Source organism: Struthio camelus, chromosome 15 (assembly GCF_040807025.1).
Source record: "Struthio camelus isolate bStrCam1 chromosome 15, bStrCam1.hap1, whole genome shotgun sequence".
Lineage (NCBI taxonomy): Eukaryota > Metazoa > Chordata > Aves > Struthioniformes > Struthionidae > Struthio > Struthio camelus.
Genome location: NC_090956.1, coordinates 7,350,579 through 7,373,097, shown reverse-complemented (window position 1 = coordinate 7,373,097; position 22,519 = coordinate 7,350,579). Strand labels below are relative to the sequence as shown.

General features: G+C 44.3%; 2 protein-coding genes and 1 long non-coding RNA gene across 4 annotated transcripts; 1 reads left to right on the top strand and 2 right to left on the bottom strand.

Annotated features, from left to right (window-relative positions):
- Window positions 1-2,296: 2,296 nt before the first annotated feature.
- On the bottom strand, window positions 2,297-6,613 carry COX19 (cytochrome c oxidase assembly factor COX19). The gene is made up of 3 exons (XM_068908443.1): window positions 4,368-6,613; window positions 4,083-4,194; window positions 2,297-3,435 (listed from the first exon to the last, which is right to left on the bottom strand). Exons 1-3 carry the CDS (start codon window positions 4,675-4,677, stop codon window positions 3,348-3,350), a joined length of 510 nt encoding a protein of 169 aa, XP_068764544.1. The 5' UTR covers window positions 4,678-6,613; the 3' UTR covers window positions 2,297-3,347.
- A 2,517-nt stretch (window positions 6,614-9,130) lies between these two features.
- Window positions 9,131-22,158, top strand: LOC104153974 (cytochrome P450 2K1). Of its 2 annotated transcripts, none has more exons than XM_068908431.1 (9): window positions 9,131-9,355; window positions 13,042-13,204; window positions 13,405-13,554; window positions 13,984-14,144; window positions 15,526-15,699; window positions 16,239-16,380; window positions 16,967-17,154; window positions 17,667-17,808; window positions 18,222-22,158. In XM_068908431.1, exons 1-9 carry the CDS (start codon window positions 9,257-9,259, stop codon window positions 18,407-18,409), a joined length of 1,407 nt encoding a protein of 468 aa, XP_068764532.1. In that variant the 5' UTR covers window positions 9,131-9,256; the 3' UTR covers window positions 18,410-22,158. The 2 variants fall into 2 exon arrangements, with proteins under 2 accessions (XP_068764532.1, XP_068764533.1); XM_068908432.1 differs by lacking the exon at window positions 9,131-9,355 and adding an exon at window positions 10,522-10,853.
- On the bottom strand, window positions 11,447-13,995 carry LOC138061075 (uncharacterized). Its single transcript, XR_011134695.1, has 3 exons — window positions 13,906-13,995; window positions 13,034-13,144; window positions 11,447-12,164 (listed from the first exon to the last, which is right to left on the bottom strand). It is a non-coding gene; the product is annotated as an uncharacterized lncRNA (long non-coding RNA).
- Window positions 22,159-22,519: the final 361 nt, after the last annotated feature.

Sequence of the window (22,519 nt, the reverse complement as noted above, 5' to 3'; positions counted from 1 at the left end):
TCAGGCTCTCTCTTCCACACCTGTGCAATTACATCTAGGCAGGCAGTGTGTATATTGATACTAGCTGAACCATGTTTCACAACTGTTTGCATGTCTCCAGCTCCCAGAGTCTGTCAGCAGGTGGTGCTTCATGGCAGCCTTTGGGCAGGCACGCACACACACTTCTTACAGAGATTTAACGTGCTTCTGTGAGATTCACCATGCTCCTGGTGCTGTACACAGCAGAGCAGCTCATTAACTCCAAACAGCTACAAGAAGAAATCAGCTCCTCCCTCATCACACATGCCCTGAGCCTCAGCTCAGCTTTTCCAGAATACACCCTTACCCTCTTGGTGTCAAGCTTCTGGAGTGCTTCCTCCTAGCTATGGGAACAGGGAAGATTAACTATGAACTTACAAGTTCCCTTTGGCTTATATACTGGTGTTATTTTAAAGAAGCATAAATGTGGATCCCACAAGCAAAGCTGAAATAAACAAAGTTTTAAATAATGGCCTGTATTCCAGGAATGTCTGTTCTTCCAAACGACTCCAGCGTTGCAGGGACTTGTCCCGTAGCGCAAGTCGGGAAGACTGTTTTGATCTCCGGCTCTGCACTGAGATTAATGACCTGTTTTCCCACCACTTCTCAGTTGCATTAGAAGATTTCAGTCCAATCAAGATCAATTGATGGCCCTCACCAGCTTTGAACTCACCTTACAGCTCATCTGAAAATATTATCTTCTCCAGCTAATACCTTATAGCCGGGAAATACCTGCCTCTACCAATTCCCTGAGTTTCCAGCGATCGACTCACAGCCCTTGGTCTTGTTCTGGCATGAAAGGGACAACACTGTCGAACTGACTCACCCTGCTGGAGAGGCAGGATGAACTCTATCATTGGATCAGGTCCAGAATGATGAGGTATCTTCTAAGGGTTGGTGAAAGATGCAAAATTCTCACCCCAGCATTCCCTATTGGGGTGGCAGTAATTACTTCTGCAGTTATTATGAGAGGGATGAAACGTTCTCTGCCCCACTCGTGTTCCAGCGGCCCAGTCTGTGCTGTGCAGGTCCCCCCTGGCTCCATCAGCATACATCCTACGGGAAGGATCCAGGCCTACAAGCAGAGCACTGCTTTCTTGGACACACCACAAAGTTTTTGAAACTGATTTTGTGCCCACCCTGCAAATGGTCCAAAATTTGGGCCTCAGCCACTATGAATACAGTCTCAAGTGGCCCCTCCTTGAGGATGTAATCTGAGACAACTCATTTAAGCAGCAGCTATCACTCCAGCTCAGCAGCCACAATTCAATTACCCAGGACCTCAGAAATGTTAGTTTCTGTATAAAAATAATCTGGATGACATAGGTGGCATCAACTGTGCTAGGAAAAACATGCCTCTAAGTCATGAAACAACTGGTCTAATTACCATGCAAGGTAAGATCCAAGAGATATACCACTACTGAGAACAGTCTGGATTATTCTACCACTACTGGTGGCTTCTTTTATGGCTATCTACATAGGATTCACTTCACCTTATAATATTCAGGGAGCATGGAAGCATGAAATTTGATTTCTTTCTTCTGAAGATACTGGAGATTATTTTAATAATTCTTATTCAGTATCACTGAAAAAAGCTCCTGTTCATTGGTTTAACAGAAAGTCTTTTAATACCTGTTTCAGCAATAAAATCTCTGCTTTCTTTTCTATAAATGCACTAATCTCACTCAAGGATTTCATTTAAACAGTAGAATGAAGTAGAATAAAAGTATGCAGTAGCAACGGAACGTTCTTTTCAAACAGAAACTCACCCCCAACTATCTGCAGTCTGTTCAATCAGATTAGACCTGAGCACCAGTTTAAGTTCCAGCTCTGCACATCAGCATGAGGAGCGGAAAACATTCGAGTACCCGCTCCTAGATCTCTATGTGAACAGAGACTGGCATACACAACGGGAGCAAACAAAAGCAGTAGTAGTAGACAGCAAGAAAGATGTATTAAAGAGAGAATGCTAATTAAAGAGAAGACACAGGAGTATTGCTCGGTATGAACAAGTTTATCCATATCTGCAGGCCCTGCCCCATGAAGCTTGCATTTTAAGAGCCAGCTACACAGAAAAATGATCCAATGGATTAAAAAATAAAAGGGGGGACGGGGAAGAGAGACAGTGGAAAATACAACCAGAAGATCTTCAGATTTATTGTCGGCTTGAGACATATTTCCAGAGGGCTATCTAATAGTCCCTGAGGTGAGCTCAGTATTAATTAAGAAAGATTTATTTGCATTAGTACATGAGAGGGAACACTGCTGTCTCTGCTAATTCACACTAAATTTTACAGACACCTGTTAGGGATCTTAAAGACATACCCAGACTCAACTGAAAATCTGCTGTACAGTCATTGCATTACTGTGACAAAGCAAGGGCCCCAGCTGATGTCTTTTGGAATGACATACTGTATTTTTTAGATATCTAACTTCTGATCTACCCCGTCTTTTAATGTTTTTAAAAGAATGAAATTATCACTTTGGAGGAGGAAGGGTCCATTCAGATCTACAATTCACATTTACTCAGTACACAAATAAATACTGCTCCTGTCTCCACCCCAGTTTCACCATTAGGATGTGAAAAAGAACAGGCAAAATGCTCTAGCTGGAGAAATGATGAAATCCACCATGAAAGATTCCTAGTTAAATGATGAAATAAAGTTGAATGAACATCGTTAGCACTGTAAATAAAAGCAGGATCATTATCTTACTGGTGTGTAGAACTAGAATAATCTCCAAGCAATGACGAAGGTAAAAAGATGGGGGGGGGGGAGGGGGGAAATCAGGACCCAAGTATTTCATATATCAGAGTGAGAAGGATATCTTCCCAAAGGAGGGGATCACTACTAGTATTTAATTAAAAGCAGTTTGTAAGTACCATACCAACTTTATTTCCAACTGACAAGTAACTGCTCTAAGCATGTCAGCAATACTCAAATAAAGCTGACTTAAAGTTTGAGATCTATCCAATCTACCCAATTTTTTTTAAATAGAACTTTACTTCTCATCCAGAGACCTGGGTTCTTTTGTGAGAGAACACCTCAAGCAATAATTGTTTTCTCGTGTGCAAAATAATCTTATGGATCTTTTAAGGCTGGGCTAGGGAAATAAAAAAAAAAAAAAGAAAAAGTTAGGCGTGAAATACTTCAGAAATAAAGCAAACAATTGCAGCACTTTCGTTCATTCCAAAAATCTTATTTTAGGAAAGAGAATTTTGGAAAAAACATTCCTTCAGGAAACACTTCCTGCTCCAACATGAACAAAATGTACAATATGTACTACATAAGAGTTATGCATTCCACACAAGCAAAGTTTTCTCGTCTTCATTATAGCTTTTCAGGTTTTGCTTCTGATTTCTCATCTATCAGGTCTTTAAATCCCAGTTTTTCCAGGGGTTCGTTAGCCATAAGTTGCCTGAGGTGAAAAACAACAAAACACTCATTTTAGAGAACACAGTCCTTGACCAGGGAAATAATATGCTTTTCTAATCCACTTACTCTTTACTGTAATGCAAGACTACCATATAGAGTAATTACCACTTTGCAAAGCCTCAAAAACATGAACTTTGGGAAAGCCACACTCAGGATTTTTTTAAAGCCTCCTTATCAGTGGCTTTCCAGTTAAACGTGTTATATTCTGATATTAGGCGTTTAACGACAGTTTTCTCAGAAACCTGATGTCTCGTTATGCTTAATTAGCAGAGCGCGCAAGATCTTCCTAAAAGCCTACATGCGTCACACACCACGTTTCTATGGGAACGTGGCTGCCAACATCAGCCGTACCGTTTTACTTCGCTGTAGTGACTTCCTTCCAAACCCTTTTCACATTCGCGGCCTTCCTTGCCCAGCCCTCGCGAAGGGCGCAAGCGTCGCGGTATTTACGCGCTCCTTGCGTTTCCCAGCGCGCTTCCTGACTCACCGCGGAATGCAAAGCACCGCGGGAAGGAGGAGCGCCCCTAGAAAACCAAGTGCCGCCGCCTTTCTCAGGGGAACTCGGGGGCGGGTTAGCGTTGGGGGCTGCAGTCACCGGTGCTGCCCCCCACCCTCCCCCGGGGCACTCGCCTCTCCATGCGGCACTGCAGGTAGGCCATGGCGCGGGGGCGGCAGGCGCTGCTCTCGGAGCCGCTCTGGCGCAGGCACTCCAGGAACTGCTCCTTGAAGGCGCCGCACTCCCCTGCAAGAGACAGCGAGGGCCTCGCTACCCCCGGCCCGGGCGGCCGCCGGGCCCGCGCCCCCCGCAACGGCCCGGCCGCGTCGCCATGGAGACCCGAGGCCCGGCGGGGGGAGGCGGCTAGGCCGGCGCTAGGCCGCAAGGAGGCGAGGGCCGCTGTTACCGCCGCGCCGCACCGAAGTGATCCAGCGGGAAGGCGCCCTTGTCCGGCGGCCGCGGCTTGAAGCTCTTGCTGCCGAAGTTCATCGCCGTGGACATGTCGCCGGCCTCAGCGGGGGTCTCCTCCCGGCTACGCACCCGCCACCCCGGGCAGCCGAGCGCCGAACCAGGCCGGCCCCGCGAGCGCCGAGCACATCCAACGCCCCCGCCGCGGGGCACGTGACCGCGGACACGCAGAAAAGGGGCGGGGCCACGTCGCGAGCGAAACAGCGTCGGTGTTGCTGCGGCAACCGGAGAGCCGCGCTCCCGGGGGGGGGGTGAGAGCATCCGCTAGGGGGCGTGGCGTTGCCACGGCAACTCTCCAGGGCGACGGGGAGGGGGCAAGACTGACGTCACTGCCCCGGCCTTACCTCGGCAGCGCGGGGTCACCATGGAAACCCCACCTTGGCGGCCATGTTGGCCCACGCCCGGCAGCCCCTTTGGGGCGCGTCGGGGTCTTTCCTTCCTCCTGAGAGCACAAAATCCTGCGAGGAAGATCCAGCTGGTGGCTGGCACTGAACCAGGCTGCTCTCCACGGCCCTTGCTTCCCCAGCTTCAATTCATCTCAATGAAATACAACATTTTATTCCCACAAAAGCAGTGTTACTTCCCTATTTTGCCCCCCAAGTCTCCGCTCCACGTCCGGAAAGCGAGAGCGATTTTCAAGGAGAATCTGCTTAGAGAAAGGAAAGAAAAAAAATCCTGATTTCTGCTCGCAGAGCTGACTGCTAAAATGTATTTGTTCAGGTGTCTTTATGAAAGGAAAAACTGCAAAACTCAGAGACCGGTGTCAGCAAATCAATTTATATAGGAACCAGCGTCATCTAAATTCTCCTCTGTTTCCTCCCAAGCCGCCACGTCAGTCAGGAGACCTGGATGGGACTGGGGCTCCTCCTTTCCCACTGGCTTTATGAAGAAGTTTTGCACCCACCACTGCTCAGGGCAGGGAAGATAACCTTTTTTTGGGGACCTAGTGTCGCGGGTGGTGTGCTGGCAGCACGCGCCCGAGAGCCGCTGGTCTCCTCCCGGAAGGAGAAGGAGAACTGGTGTTAATCTAACCTGCTCCAGTGTTCACCGGGCGTTAGGCTGTCACCATCTTTCTTCTTTGCCCATAGCTGCAATGGGTTTAAGGAGGTTCTTCATCGGTTTGAAGTTGATTTTCTTTTAATTAAATGGCTGAGATAAGTAGAAAGAATTCCAGGCTGGGGGGGGAAGCAACGGCTGCAATGGTTAAGGACGGCCGTTGCAGAAATATTACCTGAAGCCCCACTTAAAGTGCTTTTTGTTTGTGCTTTGATTGCTTTCTTACTACAGTATTTGAAATTGTAAATGGAAAATTACCCCATGTTCTATTACATAAGGTTTACACAGCCTGAAATAGGAGATTTTATTCATTATTATGTTTTCGGGGCTATGAACAATAGATGTTTTTAGTAGATGGTAAATAGCACTTTTCCACTTGACTTAATTATAACACTTAACAGTAAAAGGGAGACAGTCCTCTTTCATAAATACAGGCAACAAACTGTCTGCCAGATCTCAGAGGAGGAAGCAGCAGGAAAGCAGCTTTGGTTTGTCTGAACAGATTTAACTGAAGTATCAAAACAACCAATTTCAGCAAACTGCCTGAGTTATGTTTCTTAGCTTCTGGTGCAAGGGTGGGCTTGCTGACTCCCTGGGTGCTGAAGGAAAGACTGAAAACAAAAGATATGCAGGGATCCCAGGGTGGAATTATTCCCAAACAGGCCGACTCAGCCCTATGCAAGGACTATATCAGCTTGCTGTATTTTATTGCATCCAAATGTCTTGATTACCTACTAATTAACTCAGCATCTTTCATTGGAGTCTTAAGTTTTGTGGTTACCCAAATTCAGTAGCAGGTATTTGGTTATGTTTACTTAATGTTTTCGTTGCAAGTATCAGTTGTATCTCCTAGAGTTTCCTGTAAAGGTACAGCTTGTCTGAAGATCTAATACATGTTCTTTAGCAGGTCAGTATGTATTTTTCCCAAGGTGATCAAATGAAATCGCCATTAGATAATCAGTGTTAAGAAAAATCTCATTTGCAGATTAAGCCAACTAGTTCCAAAAGAATTCAAGGGAAAGGGTGCCACAAAGAACAGTGCCACTAACAAAGAAATGCTTTTCACCTACTTTCTTTCAAAGAAGTGAGAGACTCACTGCACGACGAAAATCTGAAATTGCTGTTTCAATAAAGAGCTGCCCACTGTACATGAGAGATCAGATACTTTGTAAAGCATCCAGTGTTTTACAGTATGAGGAGCCTGGAGTGTGAAGCCCTTTCCAAAAATCAGAAGGCTCAAATCTGTGACTCGCCAAACTAGGAAAAATCTTGGGCCTTCCCCTTTCAATTTACACAGCTTGATAAATATATTAAAAGCTCTAATGCTTGAATCAGAGCTATTAGTTATTAATTACTAAAGTAATATTCCAAATTTGTTTGCTCTTTTACAATGGTGTCAGATCACACTGAAAACTTATATCAGTATATCGTTATTTGTCAATTGTACAAATGAACCTTCAGAAGGGTTTTAAAACCACTTAACACTACTTTTTAAAGTGCCAAATTGAAGTACTACATCAGACCGGAAACCAGAGCCCCTTTCCCTTGCTGTGAGCAGGGTAGAGTCTCGGACTTTCATTATTTTCTCTCTCTCACCATGCTTCATCTTTAAGAGCCTACAGAAGCAAATTATCAAGTAATTAATTTGAAAATAATTTATCAACAAGCTGCGCAAGGCTTTGACTGAGTAAAATTCTAAGGGATTTTGCAGCTTGCCTTGTGATAGCTGTAAGAAATGAATCAGTTGAACAAGACCAAGCACATTCAAACATTGGAATTTGTGCCCTTGAGACTGCTGTTCCCAGGTAAGGTGCAGAACACACCTCAGAGAAACATCCCTCCGGGATCACTCATTCAGCCTCACCCTTGCTCCGCGAGCACACAGCCAGCTCTTACATAAGGTGTCTTGCTACATCACCGCCAAAGGCTGTTGTAAACCATTTTTCTCCCGTTTAGTTCAGGTTCCTAGACAAGCAAAAATGCAGAGTATTGCCAGAAAAATATGCAGAATGGGGATTTCTCCTATGGATGATTAATGAAATATTATTGTTTTGCACTTAGAGGGAAATCAAAGTTTCATGCAAGTAAGGTCAGGGCCTTAATATGCTATGTGCTCTGCAAAGTTGTACAGAATGATGGTTCATTTTCTGTTATGATTAGCCAAAGCCTCATCAGGATAAAGGGGTACACAGTAAAAATAGTAACATTGTGCTGAAAGTCAAAGCCATCTTTTTTTATTACATTGCTAGCTGCAGTTCTGGTATAACTAAATCCACCTCTCTATCTGCATCATCAAGGCAGGGGGCTCAAAAGTAAGCTACTGGGACTCTGGCACCTACCAACAAAGCTCTGTCCATAATATGCCCTGAATTGCTCTTGGATCAGTATCATTTCTGCCATACTATGTTGAGGTGGACTGAAACTAGAGACCGAGAAGAGAAAGATCTTTAGAGGTATGTCAAGGCTTCTGATCTGTTCAGTCCTATGTTGAAAATAAAGTCTTCATAAGCTGACTTCCTCAATCCTAACTTCTCAAGTCAAGCTGCCTTAGCTTGTTGACGTAAGTGTAGGGTCTGAAAACCCATGCTTCTGGCAGTAGTCACAGTGGACTTTACTACAAATATTTTTATAGATATGCATATTATAAGAAACATCGCCAGCACCGAATCCCAGGATTTCCTGTGGATCTTGTCACTAAGGATTTCCTGTGGATTTGGTCACTAAGTGAGACCCATGAAGGAATGACATCTCTCCAGTCCCAGAACAGCATTTTTAAAAGCAACAAAGTTCCTGAGGACAGTTTGCTGCTAAAAGGGGTAATGTGTAATATGAGTGGGAAACACTGTCACTTCAGATGCAATGCAGTAATCCCATGCAGAAATTTTCTTTGTTTTCTTCTTCCACGGACCAGACCCATCACATACTGTTCACCATAATACCTCACCTCAGAACATGGAAAAACCAGGAGTTTTTCTTTGAAAATTTGCGGTAAAATGATGATTTTGAAAAGTATTTCAAAAAAAGTCTTCCTTCCCACAGCAACTGTGAAACACAGACTGATTTGACAGATAATGAATAAGAAACCTAGTACAAGTTATTTGTATCAAAATTAGCATGGCAAACACTTAAGATATTGATCACTATCCTATGGTGATCCTATAGAAATACTTGAGTTGCAGGATTGGGGAAGAAGTAGGTGAGATCCCACACAACACCGTGATAATTATGACAAATGTAGAGAGGTCAAAGTTTGAGAGCTATTGATTTCTTTTGGTACTAGCATTTGTCAAGGTGAGGAAAATCCATTGGCAAAGAACAACCTGATTTTTAACACATCTGAGTCTTTTTAACATGTTAATGTTTAATAGGGTGTTCTCATACTTTATATATCCCTGATAACAATGTACAGGCTGATAGGCATCCCCTGAGGTTGTAATTCAGCTGCCGAGCCTTGCAAGGCATACAAGCGCTTGGTGTTCACGCTCATGGTTTATTATGTTATCAGAACTCATTGACTGAATTATGGCCTTATAATAGCTCTCTCTGTCTGCATTATCCCACTGTTACTGTAGCACTATTAACCTATCTCCCATTAGAAGATTATATGTCCTTCTCCAGATGAGCACACAGAAGGTAAATAACTCTGTGCCTTTTTAATGTACAGGCTCATTTTCTAGAAGAAACTGATTATTTCCCTGAGGATGATATCCGTTCTGGCTTGTGATAGTAGAAAGACAAAGACACGTGAGCAGGGAGCAAAGTTCACTGCCCAGTCCTGTGTGGGATGCCTCACCTAGGAGCCAACAGCTCAGATGTGCAACACCACAAATTCTGTGTTCAGGATTGCTTCCTGGAAGCCAAGGCTTGCAAGGAAGAAATTGAGGTGAGGAAACAGCATTTGTATTTTAAAGCTGCAGTCATTCCCCACTGGAGCACTCACCCATCCTTTCCCACAATGCATTCATCAGTCAAGCGGGCCAGTATGTCCATGGGCTCATTGCCTGAGAAAGGTTTTCACCAGGTAAAACTTGACCTTTAAATAGGCTGAAAGTCCTCAAGATGGCTCTCTTGCTTTCTGTGGCAGGAGACAGCTCTACTCCAGCAGTGCAGGGGTGGCTGTATGCAGCTGGTAAACTTCCTCCCTTGGTAGCCACTGTGCTCACATAGGGTTTTTTTTCCTTCCTGCTGCTTATAAACTTTCAAGAGTCACAATGCTCACACCTTTAGCTCTGTGAGGAGTCTGGCAGAACAGGGTATTATTGGAAATATCTAGGAGAAGAGGACTCAAACCAAGACCTGCACAGTTGTGCAGCAAATCTTGAGGAGAAGATGCCCATCCATAGACCTCCTTTCCTTGCCCGCTCTGCCTAGTCCTCTTCTGCACAGGCTAATTCCTCCTTGTGATTCCTCCCTTCTACCCCTGATAACAAACCTTGGAGAACAGGTGGACGTGCAGACACCTTGTGTCATGGTAATCTTCTCAGACTCAGAGTTTATTGATTCTGCTTGCCTTCAGCTAATGTACTTTTATTATTAATAATAAATAAGCATCATTTTTCCATCAGTGGAGCTCACACCCAGGAGAAGATTTTATTGGGGTGGCAGGAAAGCAGAGATAAGGAGAGCTTCCGCCTGTAAATGGACAAACTCCCCTCTGCAAGCCTGAATTAGCATATCTTTGTGCCAGCCCTGCTCCAGCTCCTCCCTGGTCAGCCTTGTCTGCTCTGGGGCCAAGATGCCGGCCAGGCCAAGCAATACTGAGGGCTTTCCCTCCTGCTTCCTAGTTCTTCTATCGCATTGCCAGTGTCCAGCTGAGTCCTGTGGCCTCGTATCACGGGCAGCCATGGGGAGAAATCCAGCACAGGATCTGTCCCTTAATTCTGCCCCTGAAATTGCTGAGACCATATGTCCACAACACAGGTTTTCACTGGAAAACAAACACCTTGCCCCAGTGTTGTGGATGAAATAGGAGCTCCAGATTAAGATAATCCATGTTTCTGAATGCTTTTCTAGCAGAAGAAAAAATCTGATCTAAATGTAAGTAAACAAGGCCTAGGAGCTCTTTTCTCCGTGTAAAGCCGCTTCCCCAAAAGGTGGGTTCAAGCAATGAAAGAAGGGCTATAAAAGAAGCTCCAAGATGCTCCTACCTACATTTTGATCTAGGCATGGCTGTAAAGAGTCTGCTGCAATATGTGGGCTCTAGCTCACTTGTGGGCTCCAGCTCACTACTCTATTTAGCAGCAGGGCTGGTAGCTCTCGTTTACTTTCTTACCACCTTGAAGAAGTCAGTTTGCCGTCTGCCTCCTGGGCCACGACCTCTTCCTCTAATTGGAAACTTGAACGTGGTGGACCTGAAAAAGCCGTTCCAGTCGCTGACAGAGGTAGGGTTTTGAGTGAGCAGTCAGGAAGAAAATTGGCTGTGCACAATGCTGATGTGAGAAATGCAACTAGGGTGATGGGGATGCGATTGTATTTGCATTGCGTGGAAGGCAGAAATGAGCTATTTAGAGTACAAACAAGCTGGCAGGTCGACATACACCCTACCTACATATATATGTGTATAAGTACCCCTTCCTTTGTACACATGCAAGCATAGGCCTCCACCCCTTGCGGCCAGGTCTACATTGTTGGTACTTTGAGCCCCAGTTATGGCCCTCAGATTTTGCAAGCAGAAGGCACGAGCCAGGCCAGTCTGCTGATAGATGGGGGCCCTTTGCCATCAACAGCTCTGTCTGTCTATAGACAGACATCTCCCAAGGGAAGAGGGAAAGAAGTAAGGAAGGAAAAAAAGATATCATCCCCACAGCAGAGGAAACTGGGACATATGTACGCTTGTTTCCAAAGCCAGGTACGTCCTTGCGATGCAAAGCTCAACTCTGCCTCCCCTCTCTCCTCTTGCACACACGCTGGCCAGGGTTATTTAAGACTTGGTGCATGGCTTTTGTACCTTTACATAAACAAATTGCTTTTTCTTATGCGGCTCCATGGATACTTTTATTTCTAAAGGGGAAAAACAAGATTCAAATATTTTAAAGCCAGTGCGATGTTTGTTTCAGAAAGTGGCTGCTATGTTCCTATAGGGAGGTGAGGACAATTCGGTGTGAATCCAGATTTCTTCAGGTTGCTGTAGAGATGTTTGAGGGGCCGTGGCTAGTCTGCCCCATACTCCGAGTGTGTGCTTGCCAGCGCTACAACAGAGGAAATCCAGTCCCCAGTGAACTCCCTCAGCTCACCTCAACACCCACAGCAAGAGAGCAGTGCAGACACTGAAATTCTCTCTCATTCGCACCCTCGGCTGCGAATGTTCAGATTTCCTACAGCAGTCACGCAATGTCCATCTGTCTTAACATACAGGGCCACCAGACTTGTGCAGAGCACAGTTTTGATGGGCTTCCAGTCCTGAACTCCCTTCTGACCATAGCTGTGTTTGTGGAGGGGTCGAAGGAAGGGCAACTATTTTTGGCTGTAGTGGGGGATTTTACGATAAAAATGTCATTTGAAGGCACCAGATTCATTTCCTGTAAGCTGCCAAGCAGCTTTCTTGAGGCTCTCAGGCCTGCCACATCCAATATTCATGCTGCTGAGAAAAGCCAGGGCTGATGGCAGGATGTACTAATGCAAAGAAATGACCAAAGTAAGGCTGGGAAATGGCTGTGTTTAACTACCCCTGGATCTGCCTCACGCCGTGTGATCTGCCAGAGAGGAAGGAACCCGTGTTAATGTTATCTCCCAAGCTGTCAAACCACCATTTGATGAAAACAAATTCAATTTGTCTGGTGTAATAACAGGAGCTGCTTCTAATCTGAAATTCAATTTTCTGTATGTATCTAATGCATAGCAAATGGTAACCCAGGCACATCGGAAACAAGCCATTTGGAGCGGATGGCTTACAGTATGTTTAAATGAAGTCTAAAATACTGAGTGAATGATTAGATTGTCAAAACCACCCTTCTCTGTAACAGATGATTCATACTTAATTTGCTGTAAAAGCCTAGAGCTCCTGTGACATTATCCACAAGAATATGCTTCCTGATTGGATTCAAATTTCTAGTGGCCAGTAAATAACTTTGCTATGACTACAACACTACCCACCTTGCAATAATTCGAGACAAGTGCTGTCCTGAAAGAAAGAGTTATTGTCTCGCTTTGTTCTTGTAGTGTTTGTGGCTTCAGCCCCAAAGATGTGGGCACAGCCCCTTGCCTCAGGTCAATGGTACTAAAATAAACAGGCCCTCACACTGGGCCTGCCTGCTACAGCATTTTTCTAATGAGCCTCCAAATGGTAGTTTCACTGCTTTGGCCTGTTACTGCAAAATACCATAGGAATGCAACGACATTTTATCAACTGCTCATCTCACAGGAGCAATGATAGCAGACACCTTGTTGTGCAAACAGGGAGCAAGCAGAGATGCTGGCTAGTGATAACTGAGGTTTATTATTTGCACTGCAGCAGCACCTGGAGATTTCAGGCAGGGCTGGGAGGGTCCTTTCATGCTAGAAACCAACTAGGGTAGCTAATGCAACCTTTTGGGTCCAGATCTGAATGAACGTATTTGTTTACCTTTGAAGCTCTCCAAGATATATGGCAACATCTTCACTGTGCATTTTGGACCCCGGAAAGCTGTGGTACTGGCTGGATACGAAACCATCAAGGACGCCCTTTTAAATCATTCTGAAGAATTTGGAGAGAGAGCAGAGATACCCATATTTAGGAAAATAACACAAGGAAAAGGTGAGCTTTCGGTTGGTTACTTTCTTTTTTTGCAATTTGTCTATATTGATTTTATTCCTATGGCAGAGAATATCATCCTCTTATAGTTTGCTTTTGTCCGTGTAACAGTGCATTGAGAAGCTTTTGTACCAGTGTGTAAGCAGGCCTTACAAAAATGTATTGATTATAAGTAACATTAGGATCTTACACCTTGATTTTAGGCATAGGATTCAGCCACGGAGAGCTATGGAAAACTATGAGAAGATTCACCTTGTCCACCCTGCGAGATTTTGGAGTGGGAAAGAGAACAATTGAGATCCGAATTCTTGAGGAATTAACTTCCCTCATTAAATATTTTGCATCTTATCAGGGTGAGTGTCAAGAATTTCATCCAGAGACAGATCACATATCTAGCTGATGACAACAAAGATGAATGAAAGTGTAACTTTGAGTAAATGGTATCTCATGCTTAAAGTTCAGCGTATGCTTAAGTAGGTCATTAAACTGAGGCCTTAACACATTGAAACTGAGTTCCCTGCTGTGCATTCTGCATGGTGAATGAGGGTTTTTTTTTTTTGGAAGCTAAAGACTACACTTCCAAAGGAAACTTAATGGAGCCTATGCATCTTTATTTATTGAATGTGGTATTTTGCACAGCATTACCCCACCATGTCCAAAGACAGTCAGCGACCCCAGAGGTAACCAAATGTAACTGTACTTACCCCAGCAGGGCAATTCCATGCTGCAGGGCGAAATGGGCATTATCACATTGCCGTTTGTTTTCTTTGCTTGAAATACAGGGAAACCTTTTGATACGAAGATGATACTCAACAGTGCTGTATCCAATGTCATCTGCTCTATATTGTTTGGAGAGAGGTTTGAATATGATGATCCTGCATTTCTAGCTTTGCTGAAGCTGTTAAATGAAAATACCAAGCTGTTGGGCTCCCCTATGGTGCTGGTAAGGTGTTGGTTTTAGGTTTTAGGTTTTAGCTTTTTCTGGGATATCTGGTCGCCAATGTTTGTTTTCCTGGCCTCCTGTATTTGCTTCTCAGGATGAGGTTGAGGAGAACATTAACAGACAGCTGGTCTGTACTGAATATTTCTGGGGTTCTGTATCTGCAGGACACAGATTCCCAGGGCCCTGGGCTTAGTCTGTGAAGCTTTTTAGCAAAAGAAAGCAAAACAGTCTTTACAAAAGGAAGTGTTTTACTTTCTTTGAAGAGCAGAAGCACAATATGTCCCTCCTATCAGAGATCAGCCCTGAAATGCACTCTTAAATCTGCCTTCTTATATTACAACTCAGTAATTGTCTTAGTTCTTCCTCTCCTAGAAGCAGTTTTGACAGACCTCTTTTTCTGGCCACTGAAACTCAATCTTAGCAAACTAATGGCTGATATAAGCCCATTCCTTCCCAACACAAAGCTGCTGCTTTGAATGCCAGTGGATTCATCTTTAGTGCCACACTGAAGTCTGAGGCTCCAGAATTCAGTCTATTCCAGAATAGCTCAGTGTATAAAGCACCATCTGAGCACAGGTCAGAATTACACACTGTGCTTCAGCAGGGGAACTCCCAGAACGAGGCACCAGCTGACAGCAAACTGCAGGGGCTTCTTTAATGGGCTCGCAGGGCAACTAGTGGTCTCCGAGAGGTTGTGCTCTCCTACGGGGGTTGGAGACAACAGCAAGTACATCCATATGACACATTGCAATGCTGTGCTTAGTCCAGCTGCTAACAACAGCGTAGCTTGGTGCTGTAGTAATTGGCTTGGAAAGCTAATTGGCTTGGAAAGCACTGCACTGGCACAGAAAAATTGTGTTTGTCTGTGGAGGTGGCCGACTCAAGTCCCTTGTTCTGTCCTAGAGTGTGACACACCTGAAGGCTTTCCCTGAGATAGGTACAATGCTCACATTCCCATCCTTCACATTTGAGACTGTCAGTCCCACTATCTACACAGCTGGAAGTCCTGAAGGAAGATTAAGTTGATGAGTCTCCCAAAAGTCATAGTGAGGACTCATGCACAGGTAGAACAGAGAGAACATGATATTTCTGCACAATGTATTGCTGCTTGGACTGCGCAAGCTAATGGGGGGGAATTGTGACCTGAAATGTCAGGGCTTGGGATGTCTTCCTATGAGTCTCAGCAAGGAATATCTTCAGCATCTCAGAAATATTTCACCAGTTAGCTGAGCAGTCCTCCCTGGAAATGTTTCCTGTCCTCTCTGAGCCTCCAGCTGAAGGCCTTGATCGACTCTGCTAGACAAGGGGCCAGCAGTATGGTTTGAGATACCGATATATAATCAAACTGCCAATTAACAGTAAGACTTTCATTGCTCCACAGTTATATAATTTCTACCCATCTCTTGGATTTCTCTTTGGCGCTCCCAAGACTGTGCAACAAAATGTTGATGAGCTGACTGCTTTTCTCCAGAAGCTCTTTCAGGAGCACAAAGAAGAGTTTGATGAAAATAACTTAACAGGCTTTGTTGATGCCTTTCTTATGAAGCAAAACCAGGTACTTTAAAGCTAAGTCTCAGAGTCATTCTGTTCTCTTAGCTCTAACTTACTATGAAGACTGATTATCTGTTAGGGACTGGAAGTGAATGAAAACACAAGAACTGCAATTTTTAGAATACATCAAAGTTCATACTCACAGTGAGCAGTGTTGCACTCGCTCCATAGTTCCACTGAAACTGCTGATTAAAGGGATCTAGTTGTCAAGATGTCCCATGTGGGTGAAATCTGCTTAGCACGCCTAAGGGGGATATCATTCCAAACCTTCCTGCAAGAATGCTAGAGTGATAAACTTCATTGCAATAACTGAATTCCTACTAACGTAATATCTAGTTTGGGGGACCGTATACACATTCAGGTTTGGACAAACTCCATACATTCCATGCACTATAGGCCCTAATGCTAAAATACTGAATGTTTAGGTCCCTGTAGCATATAAAGACACAAAAAGCTAACATCTAGATAAAAATGATGGCAATGCATTAATTTATTTGTATCATTTGCTATAGAACTAACGGTCATTACCTGTATGTTTTGAAGGAGTCAAAGAAACCCTCCACTTATTTCCACAATGGCAACCTGCTGTTTTCAACCTTGGACCTCTTTGCTGCTGGGACTGAGACTACTTCTACAACTGTGCGCTGGGGTCTTCTTCTGATGATGAAATACCCAGAAATTCAGAGTAAGGCTAAGAAGTCTTCTTGTACAAGATTCGGTTGCATGCTTAAGGCTTTGGTTATAGAAGGGAGGGAGGGGGACTCATTCAGTGTTGTCTAGAGTATTTATTATAAGAACTGTGAGAGAGATAACAACTACTGACTTACAAAGAGATTTTATTCAGCTAGTTGCAAGGAAACAGCACAGCCAAGCGGGAGAGGCTACAGGCCAGCCTTGCGCAGTTACAGTAAAGCTCCCCCATCACTGTTCTCCTGCAGGCTATCCGCTTACGTCACTGCAACTAACCTTCGTCAGTCTCCCCTCTCCTTAAGGACTGATTTTGATCTGGTTTCTGTTGAAGGCTATGGGGTAACAAAGGCATGAGATCAGAATCAGGCATGGCAAGTCCTGTAGCAACTCCATTCAAGCTCCCTTGGCTCAACAACAAATCTGAAGGAACCACATCACACATTGACTTTCCTGCCCCTATTTCTGCTCTTCCTAAATACCCCTCAAAGTTTTCCCTTTTCTTGATCTTGGCTAAACCGAAAGCCATTTAGGTTGCAAGATAAGAGGGGGTTACAGCTTCTTTATCTTTTCTTCCTCCCAAGGAAAGATTCAGGAAGAAATGAACCATGTCATTGAACCGGGACAGCTGCCTAAGTTGGAAGACCGGAAAAAAATGCCCTATACTGATGCAGTGATACATGAAATACAAAGATTTGCCAATATAGTCCCAATGAGTGTATCACGATCAACTCCTACTGATGTGAATTTCCAAGGTTATGTGATTCCTAAGGTGAGTTTTGAAGTTGTCAGCTTACACTGCACAGACTCCTTACTGTTTCCTTTGAAGCAGGCAAGAAAAATCAAAAAAAAAATCTAAAGATGCCCTGATGTTTGGTTTAATCAATGATGTGATCTTTTGTTTTGGATCCAGGATGGCTGTTACAACTATGGGCTGGATTGAGCTCTTAGTTACAACTTTTTGAATCCAAAATAACCAGAAACTTCAATTAAATCACACTGGTTTGAATCTCTTTTGCCAAATGTGGAACCTCTACTTCAGCTTCTTGCTTGAAAGGTCTCTCAAATATGTAAGAAGGAAATGTGTTCTGTTTTGTGGCCCAGAAAGAGAGCAGCAACTACTGATAAGAGGTGAAGCAGGGCAGGAAAGCATTCTCTAGTTCTGTTTGCCATGGCTCAGTCTTATTCATCTCTTCAAGTTAGAAAAAAAGAAAACCGGCCTTGCTGGACTATGGAAGTGATCTGCTCCTACCAGCTACCGTGAGTTTCTCTGATCCCTTTCAGGGGACAGAAGTTATTCCACTGCTGACCTCTGCTCTGAATGATGAGTTGCACTGGAAAACCCCTGATCAGTTCAACCCTTCTCACTTCCTGGATGCTGATGGGAACTTCATTAAGAGAGAGGCATTTATTCCATTTTCCATAGGTGAGAGGGGTATTTTGCGCACCACCTGCGGTTAGGCTAATTGCACAGCTCCCACTGAATCCATACGTAGTTATGGATGTTGGAAATTGTGAAACTCAGAACGTAGGATAAGAACATAGGATAAGGGAATTCTTGTCATTCCTCCCATTCACCATGCTGTAAGTAACCATCCCTTGCTTGGGAGATCCGGGCAGAAATGTTTGGGAGACGCTGATGTATTCACAGGCACTGAATAATCTCACAGGCTTCTGCATGCTCCGAGACCCTTTCAGCAGCATCTCTAAAAATGAGGGGAGGGAAAGTTTTCCTGCCTTAACAGCCTGCTGTTACAGACTGTACATACAGGTTAGAAGGTCTCCAGCATGAACACTATTATGGTGCTGATCATTCACTTCTCTCCTGGTTGTTTTCAGGACGAAGGGCTTGCATTGGAGAAGGACTGGCCAAAATGGAGCTGTTCCTCTTCTTTGCAGGCTTGCTGCGCAAATTTGTTTTCCAGACCCCTCCAGGATTTGACAAGTCAGATCTAGATCTCACTGCTGACGTCGGCTTTACTTTGAACCCCATGCCTCACCTGGTTTGCGCTGTGCCCTATGAATGATCAAACCACATGCAGTTAGTGTAGTGAACACTTTAGGCTTGAAATCAACTCCAGTTACAGGGAGATAAAAAGCTGTCTGTTCCTGAGTTTTAGGAGAAGGAAGACACTGAGCATTGCTATTTTTCTCTCTTTCATATCATTCTTTCCAAGAGCTCTCCTGAGGCTGGTAGAATGCAAACCCTTCAGAATCCCTTAAGTACAGCACTGAGAAACAGTGCAACCCATTCCTGGAACAGCACATCAGAAAAGTAGGTTTCAGGACTGTTTGAAGGAATGAAATGGTTTCAGCCTCCTCTATGGATGTAACTCATCAGAGGCTCTATTCTCTCCTCTGAGAGCCTCCACGGGGAATTTCCTAGCCCAAAGTCCAAGCACTGTAGCAGAGCTGATTGATGGCCCAGCTGGAGCCAGCAGACACAAAGTATAAATACTTAATGGATCTAGAAATCTCCCAGGGATAGCTGTTCGGTTGAGCCTCAGACTGTTTTTCTTGCGCAATACAACCTGCCTTATCTTCCTCACAGAGTCCCAGACACTTACTGGGGTGTAACATGGGTCTATGCCAAGAGCCAGATGTGGGACAGTTATCAGAAAACATCTAAATGGTTTAGGAAGTAGGTTCATTCCAACTCACATCAGGTGCTTTGTAGTGAAGAGCCTATTTATGACAGGGCCAATCTAGCAGCTTTCCACTTCTGCTAAGAATGACATTTCTGCTATTCCCTCACCTCTCCTGGCTGTGCACCAGCTCCAACGCTTGTCCAATCCTTGGCTGGGCCAATTCAGATCCATAAGCTGGCAGAAAATAATCGGCCCCAGAAAGTGAATAGTTTCTGAATCAGCTCAGCTAAACACTGGGCGCATCTTAGAAGCAGTGCAAGGACCATGCAGCCTGGAGTCAGGGAGCGCGCCTGCCGCTGTCCCAGCTCTTCTCAACTTCCTCAACTGCACCTCAGGAGCCTAGTTAATCTCTAGATCTCCTCTACCACCCACAGAGAGAATGAGGCTCCTTCAGCAGGTGACTGAACTGCCATAAGGTCTGAATTGCTCCCTCTTTGCACTGAGTGCAGTGAGCCACCATCCCCAGGCTCCTAATTCAAACCCCCCAATCTGATGTGTCAGGTCTGGTGGGATAAATAGGGGCAATACTTTATTTTCAAATTGCCTGAAAATAGGACTTAAACTCTTTAGAAGATGTTACCCTCTGTCCTCAGCTCTACATGAGATACACAGCCCCTGGCATTTCAAGCTGTCTGCCTCTCCAGACATTCCTGGTGTCAGGGATAAGCAGCAAGGTCTCCAGACTCAGCCTGCAGCCCCAAGCAGTGCAGAGCAAATGACTCTGTCATGGGTCTCCATGAAAGTTATACGTGCGCAGGATGCAGCAGGACCAGGGTCAACACAATATGAATTCTAAGCCAAATTTTGATCCATGCAACAAGTGCTTTGGCTGCTTATGTAAGAACCTATATAAAGTTACAAATATAGAGCTGATAATACATTGCCTAGCAGAGATCCTGCATCACTGTCAAAGTTTAATGTTTTGTACGTTGTCACTGTGAACATAGATGTTGTAAAACTGGTAATAGAGACTGGAAGAAGAAGTAGGTTGGACACTGTACCTTGTCACTGAGCCTCTCACCTATATCATTAATATGTAATATAGAGTCTCTGCAGAAAGCTGGTGACACCCCAGAGACTGTGGCCTTCCTAGAACAGCAGTTTGATTACAACAGTTAATGATTTATTTCATGTAGCAGCCATCAGGATGATGAACAACTAGCTGTACTTGCAAAGCTATCCCCATAACATGTGTGTGCGTGTGTGCACATGCATGCGTGTGAGATCTGAATGCCAGTGCAGGTGAGAGAGGGGAGGCTTCACCTGCAGTGAAACAAAGGCAGGAAAGCACATGTGGATTAGGGAGAAGAGAGTCACTGAAGATGCTTTTGTATTGGTTTGGAAGCAGGAAAGGCAGGTTTGGATGAAAAGAAAGGGAGAACCAGAAAGTTACAGAGACTAAGGGAGTGGCTTAAGTTAAGTTTATAATGCAAAAACAAAGTCATTGGCATCTAAAGATGATCTGTGCTGCAAAAAGAAGAAAAAAAAGGAGGAAGAGAATATGAAGGGATTTCCAAAGTAGGGTGGTCTTTGTCAGGCCAGGCCACTGACTCTTCACACTTCAGTTCAAAACTAAAGGCAGCACTCTAATAGTTGTACTGTACCTTGCACTTGTGCTTATACTGGACCTGATTTGTACCACACTTGTACTTGTATTGTACTTGTAGTGGTATTGCACTTTTACTTGCACTGTACCTTGGAGCCTGCTCCAGCTGCTGAATACACCTCCAGCAATCTGTGTAACAAATTAAATAACAAGAAAGCCTTTGCTGCTAAGCTTGCTTATAACCATTTGCTGTTGCTCTGTTTGCAGTCTAACCACCGCAAGCCTGACCTTAGCTCCTACTTAACATATAAATATTTTTCTCTGCTTCTGTTGATCTATCTAGTGTTGCAGGATAAAGTGGATTTAGGGTCAAACTGATAAAGTTGGGCTGCACCACCTTTAATACACCCTTGCTGGAGTGGTATGCCCAGGGGTTGCTGGGAAACATGCAGCCGGGACACGTTAAAACAGTGCAAAAGGTGAGGAATACTCATAGCCATGAACAGCTCAGAGAAAATCATTGAATCTCTAACTCCAGAAAAATCACAACAGAAAAGGCAATATGACAAGTATTTTTAGTAACTTAATAATTGTCCAAAAGTATCTCCTATCAAAAGCAGGTGCACAGTCCACAGAATGATGCACAGTTTAACTGTATAACTATCCTGGGATCCTGGAGCTGTGGTAGCAAGTCTACACTTGGGGTCACATCCTTGCTGACTTACAGGAATTAGAAAAAGGGTTTTTAGAACTCACTGTCTGATGAATTAAAGCATGAAAATGCACATGGAGGCAGTTTGCACCTTCCAAGACAGACACCAGCCTGTGTGAGGAGACCTGTGAACAGACTGTGATCAGAGTGACTGAGAACAACACAAAATTGCTCTCCCTGGAGCCTGCACGTTGTTGAGTTTAAACCTGTAGGTTGAGGTGCATTGCTGTTACTCTAGCTTCATCATTTTTGCACACAAGGCACAAGCTGCAAAGTATTAGTCTTGCATAGTCTTGAATTGTTTCCTAAACCTGTTACATTTGACTATAATAATGCGACACAGCCAATATTAAGGCACGGACTGTGTTTCTGGGCTGATCTCCATCATTTGACCTAAGGCCAATAAAGAATTGCTTGACCAGGTATCCAATTAGCAGGTATTCCTAAACTGTGTCTTGCAGTTGCTTTCTTGTAGATAACTGTGCTACTTTTACGTAGCCCTTTTCACTACTTATCTCGCTAGCCCCTGAACCAGCACTGAGAGGCGCTCTTGAAGGACGCAGTATTTTCTCAAGACTATGCTCCACAAAAAGGACATGTAAAATATTGTTCCTAAAGCTCTGAATTTTGGTCTCCTTGCTAAACACTTTGTTTTTGCATAAAGTCCCTGATTTATCTATCTTGATTTAACATCGAATGTGCAGTCACCATGCTGCAAACATTATTCAGATGTATGAACTGAACAGCAGTTTCCAAGCTTTTGTCTTCCAAGTAGGTGTGCTTATCCATAAGCTAATTAACTGTCATCACTCTTGCCTTTGATTTATTATCAATAAAAATCTACATGCCTTCCTGAATTTTCAAAACCTGCTTCTTTGCCCAGCTTCAACTAATTTCTGTGTTATAGCTGTCACAAGCCTGATTCTGCAACCTGGCCTGCCAGCCATGCAGCATCCGTTTCCATCTTGACAGTACTTCATGGTACCCAGGCAACAGCATCACACCGAGGTGGGACCATCTTGCTAATGCTGAACAGGTCCATTGATTCCCAGTTAGACACACAAGCCCCTCTGATATTTTCCCACACTGCAGTTATCTACCCAGATTCCTCCTCTCTCCCTCGTATCTTCTGTTGTCCTCCAGGAAGTTGATGCCGTGGAGAGGCTAGCTGTCTTCATGGTCCTCAGGGGGTTTTAGGTAGGCAGTCCTGCAAACCCAGTAAAATCCCTAC

What these genes read in the sequence shown, in the direction of transcription:
- LOC104153974 (XM_068908432.1), top strand. Translation starts at nt 10,638, where the DNA reads ATGGCTGTAAAGAGTCTGCTGCAATATGTGGGCTCTAGCTCACTTGTG. An exon ending in GAAAATAACACAAGGAAAAG is followed by an intron (nt 13,205 to 13,404) that starts GTGAGCTTTCGG and finishes CCTTGATTTTAG; the next exon opens with GCATAGGATTCAGCCACGGA. An exon ending in TGGGCTCCCCTATGGTGCTG is followed by an intron (nt 14,145 to 15,525) that starts GTAAGGTGTTGG and finishes ATTGCTCCACAG; the next exon opens with TTATATAATTTCTACCCATC.
- COX19 (XM_068908443.1), bottom strand. Translation starts at nt 4,677, where the DNA reads ATGCTCTCACCCCCCCCCCGGGAGCGCGGCTCTCCGGTTGCCGCAGCA. An exon ending in CTTCCCGCTGGATCACTTCG is followed by an intron (nt 4,195 to 4,367) that starts GTGCGGCGCGGC and finishes TGTCTCTTGCAG; the next exon opens with GGGAGTGCGGCGCCTTCAAG. An exon ending in CTGCAGTGCCGCATGGAGAG is followed by an intron (nt 3,436 to 4,082) that starts GCGAGTGCCCCG and finishes TTTTCACCTCAG; the next exon opens with GCAACTTATGGCTAACGAAC.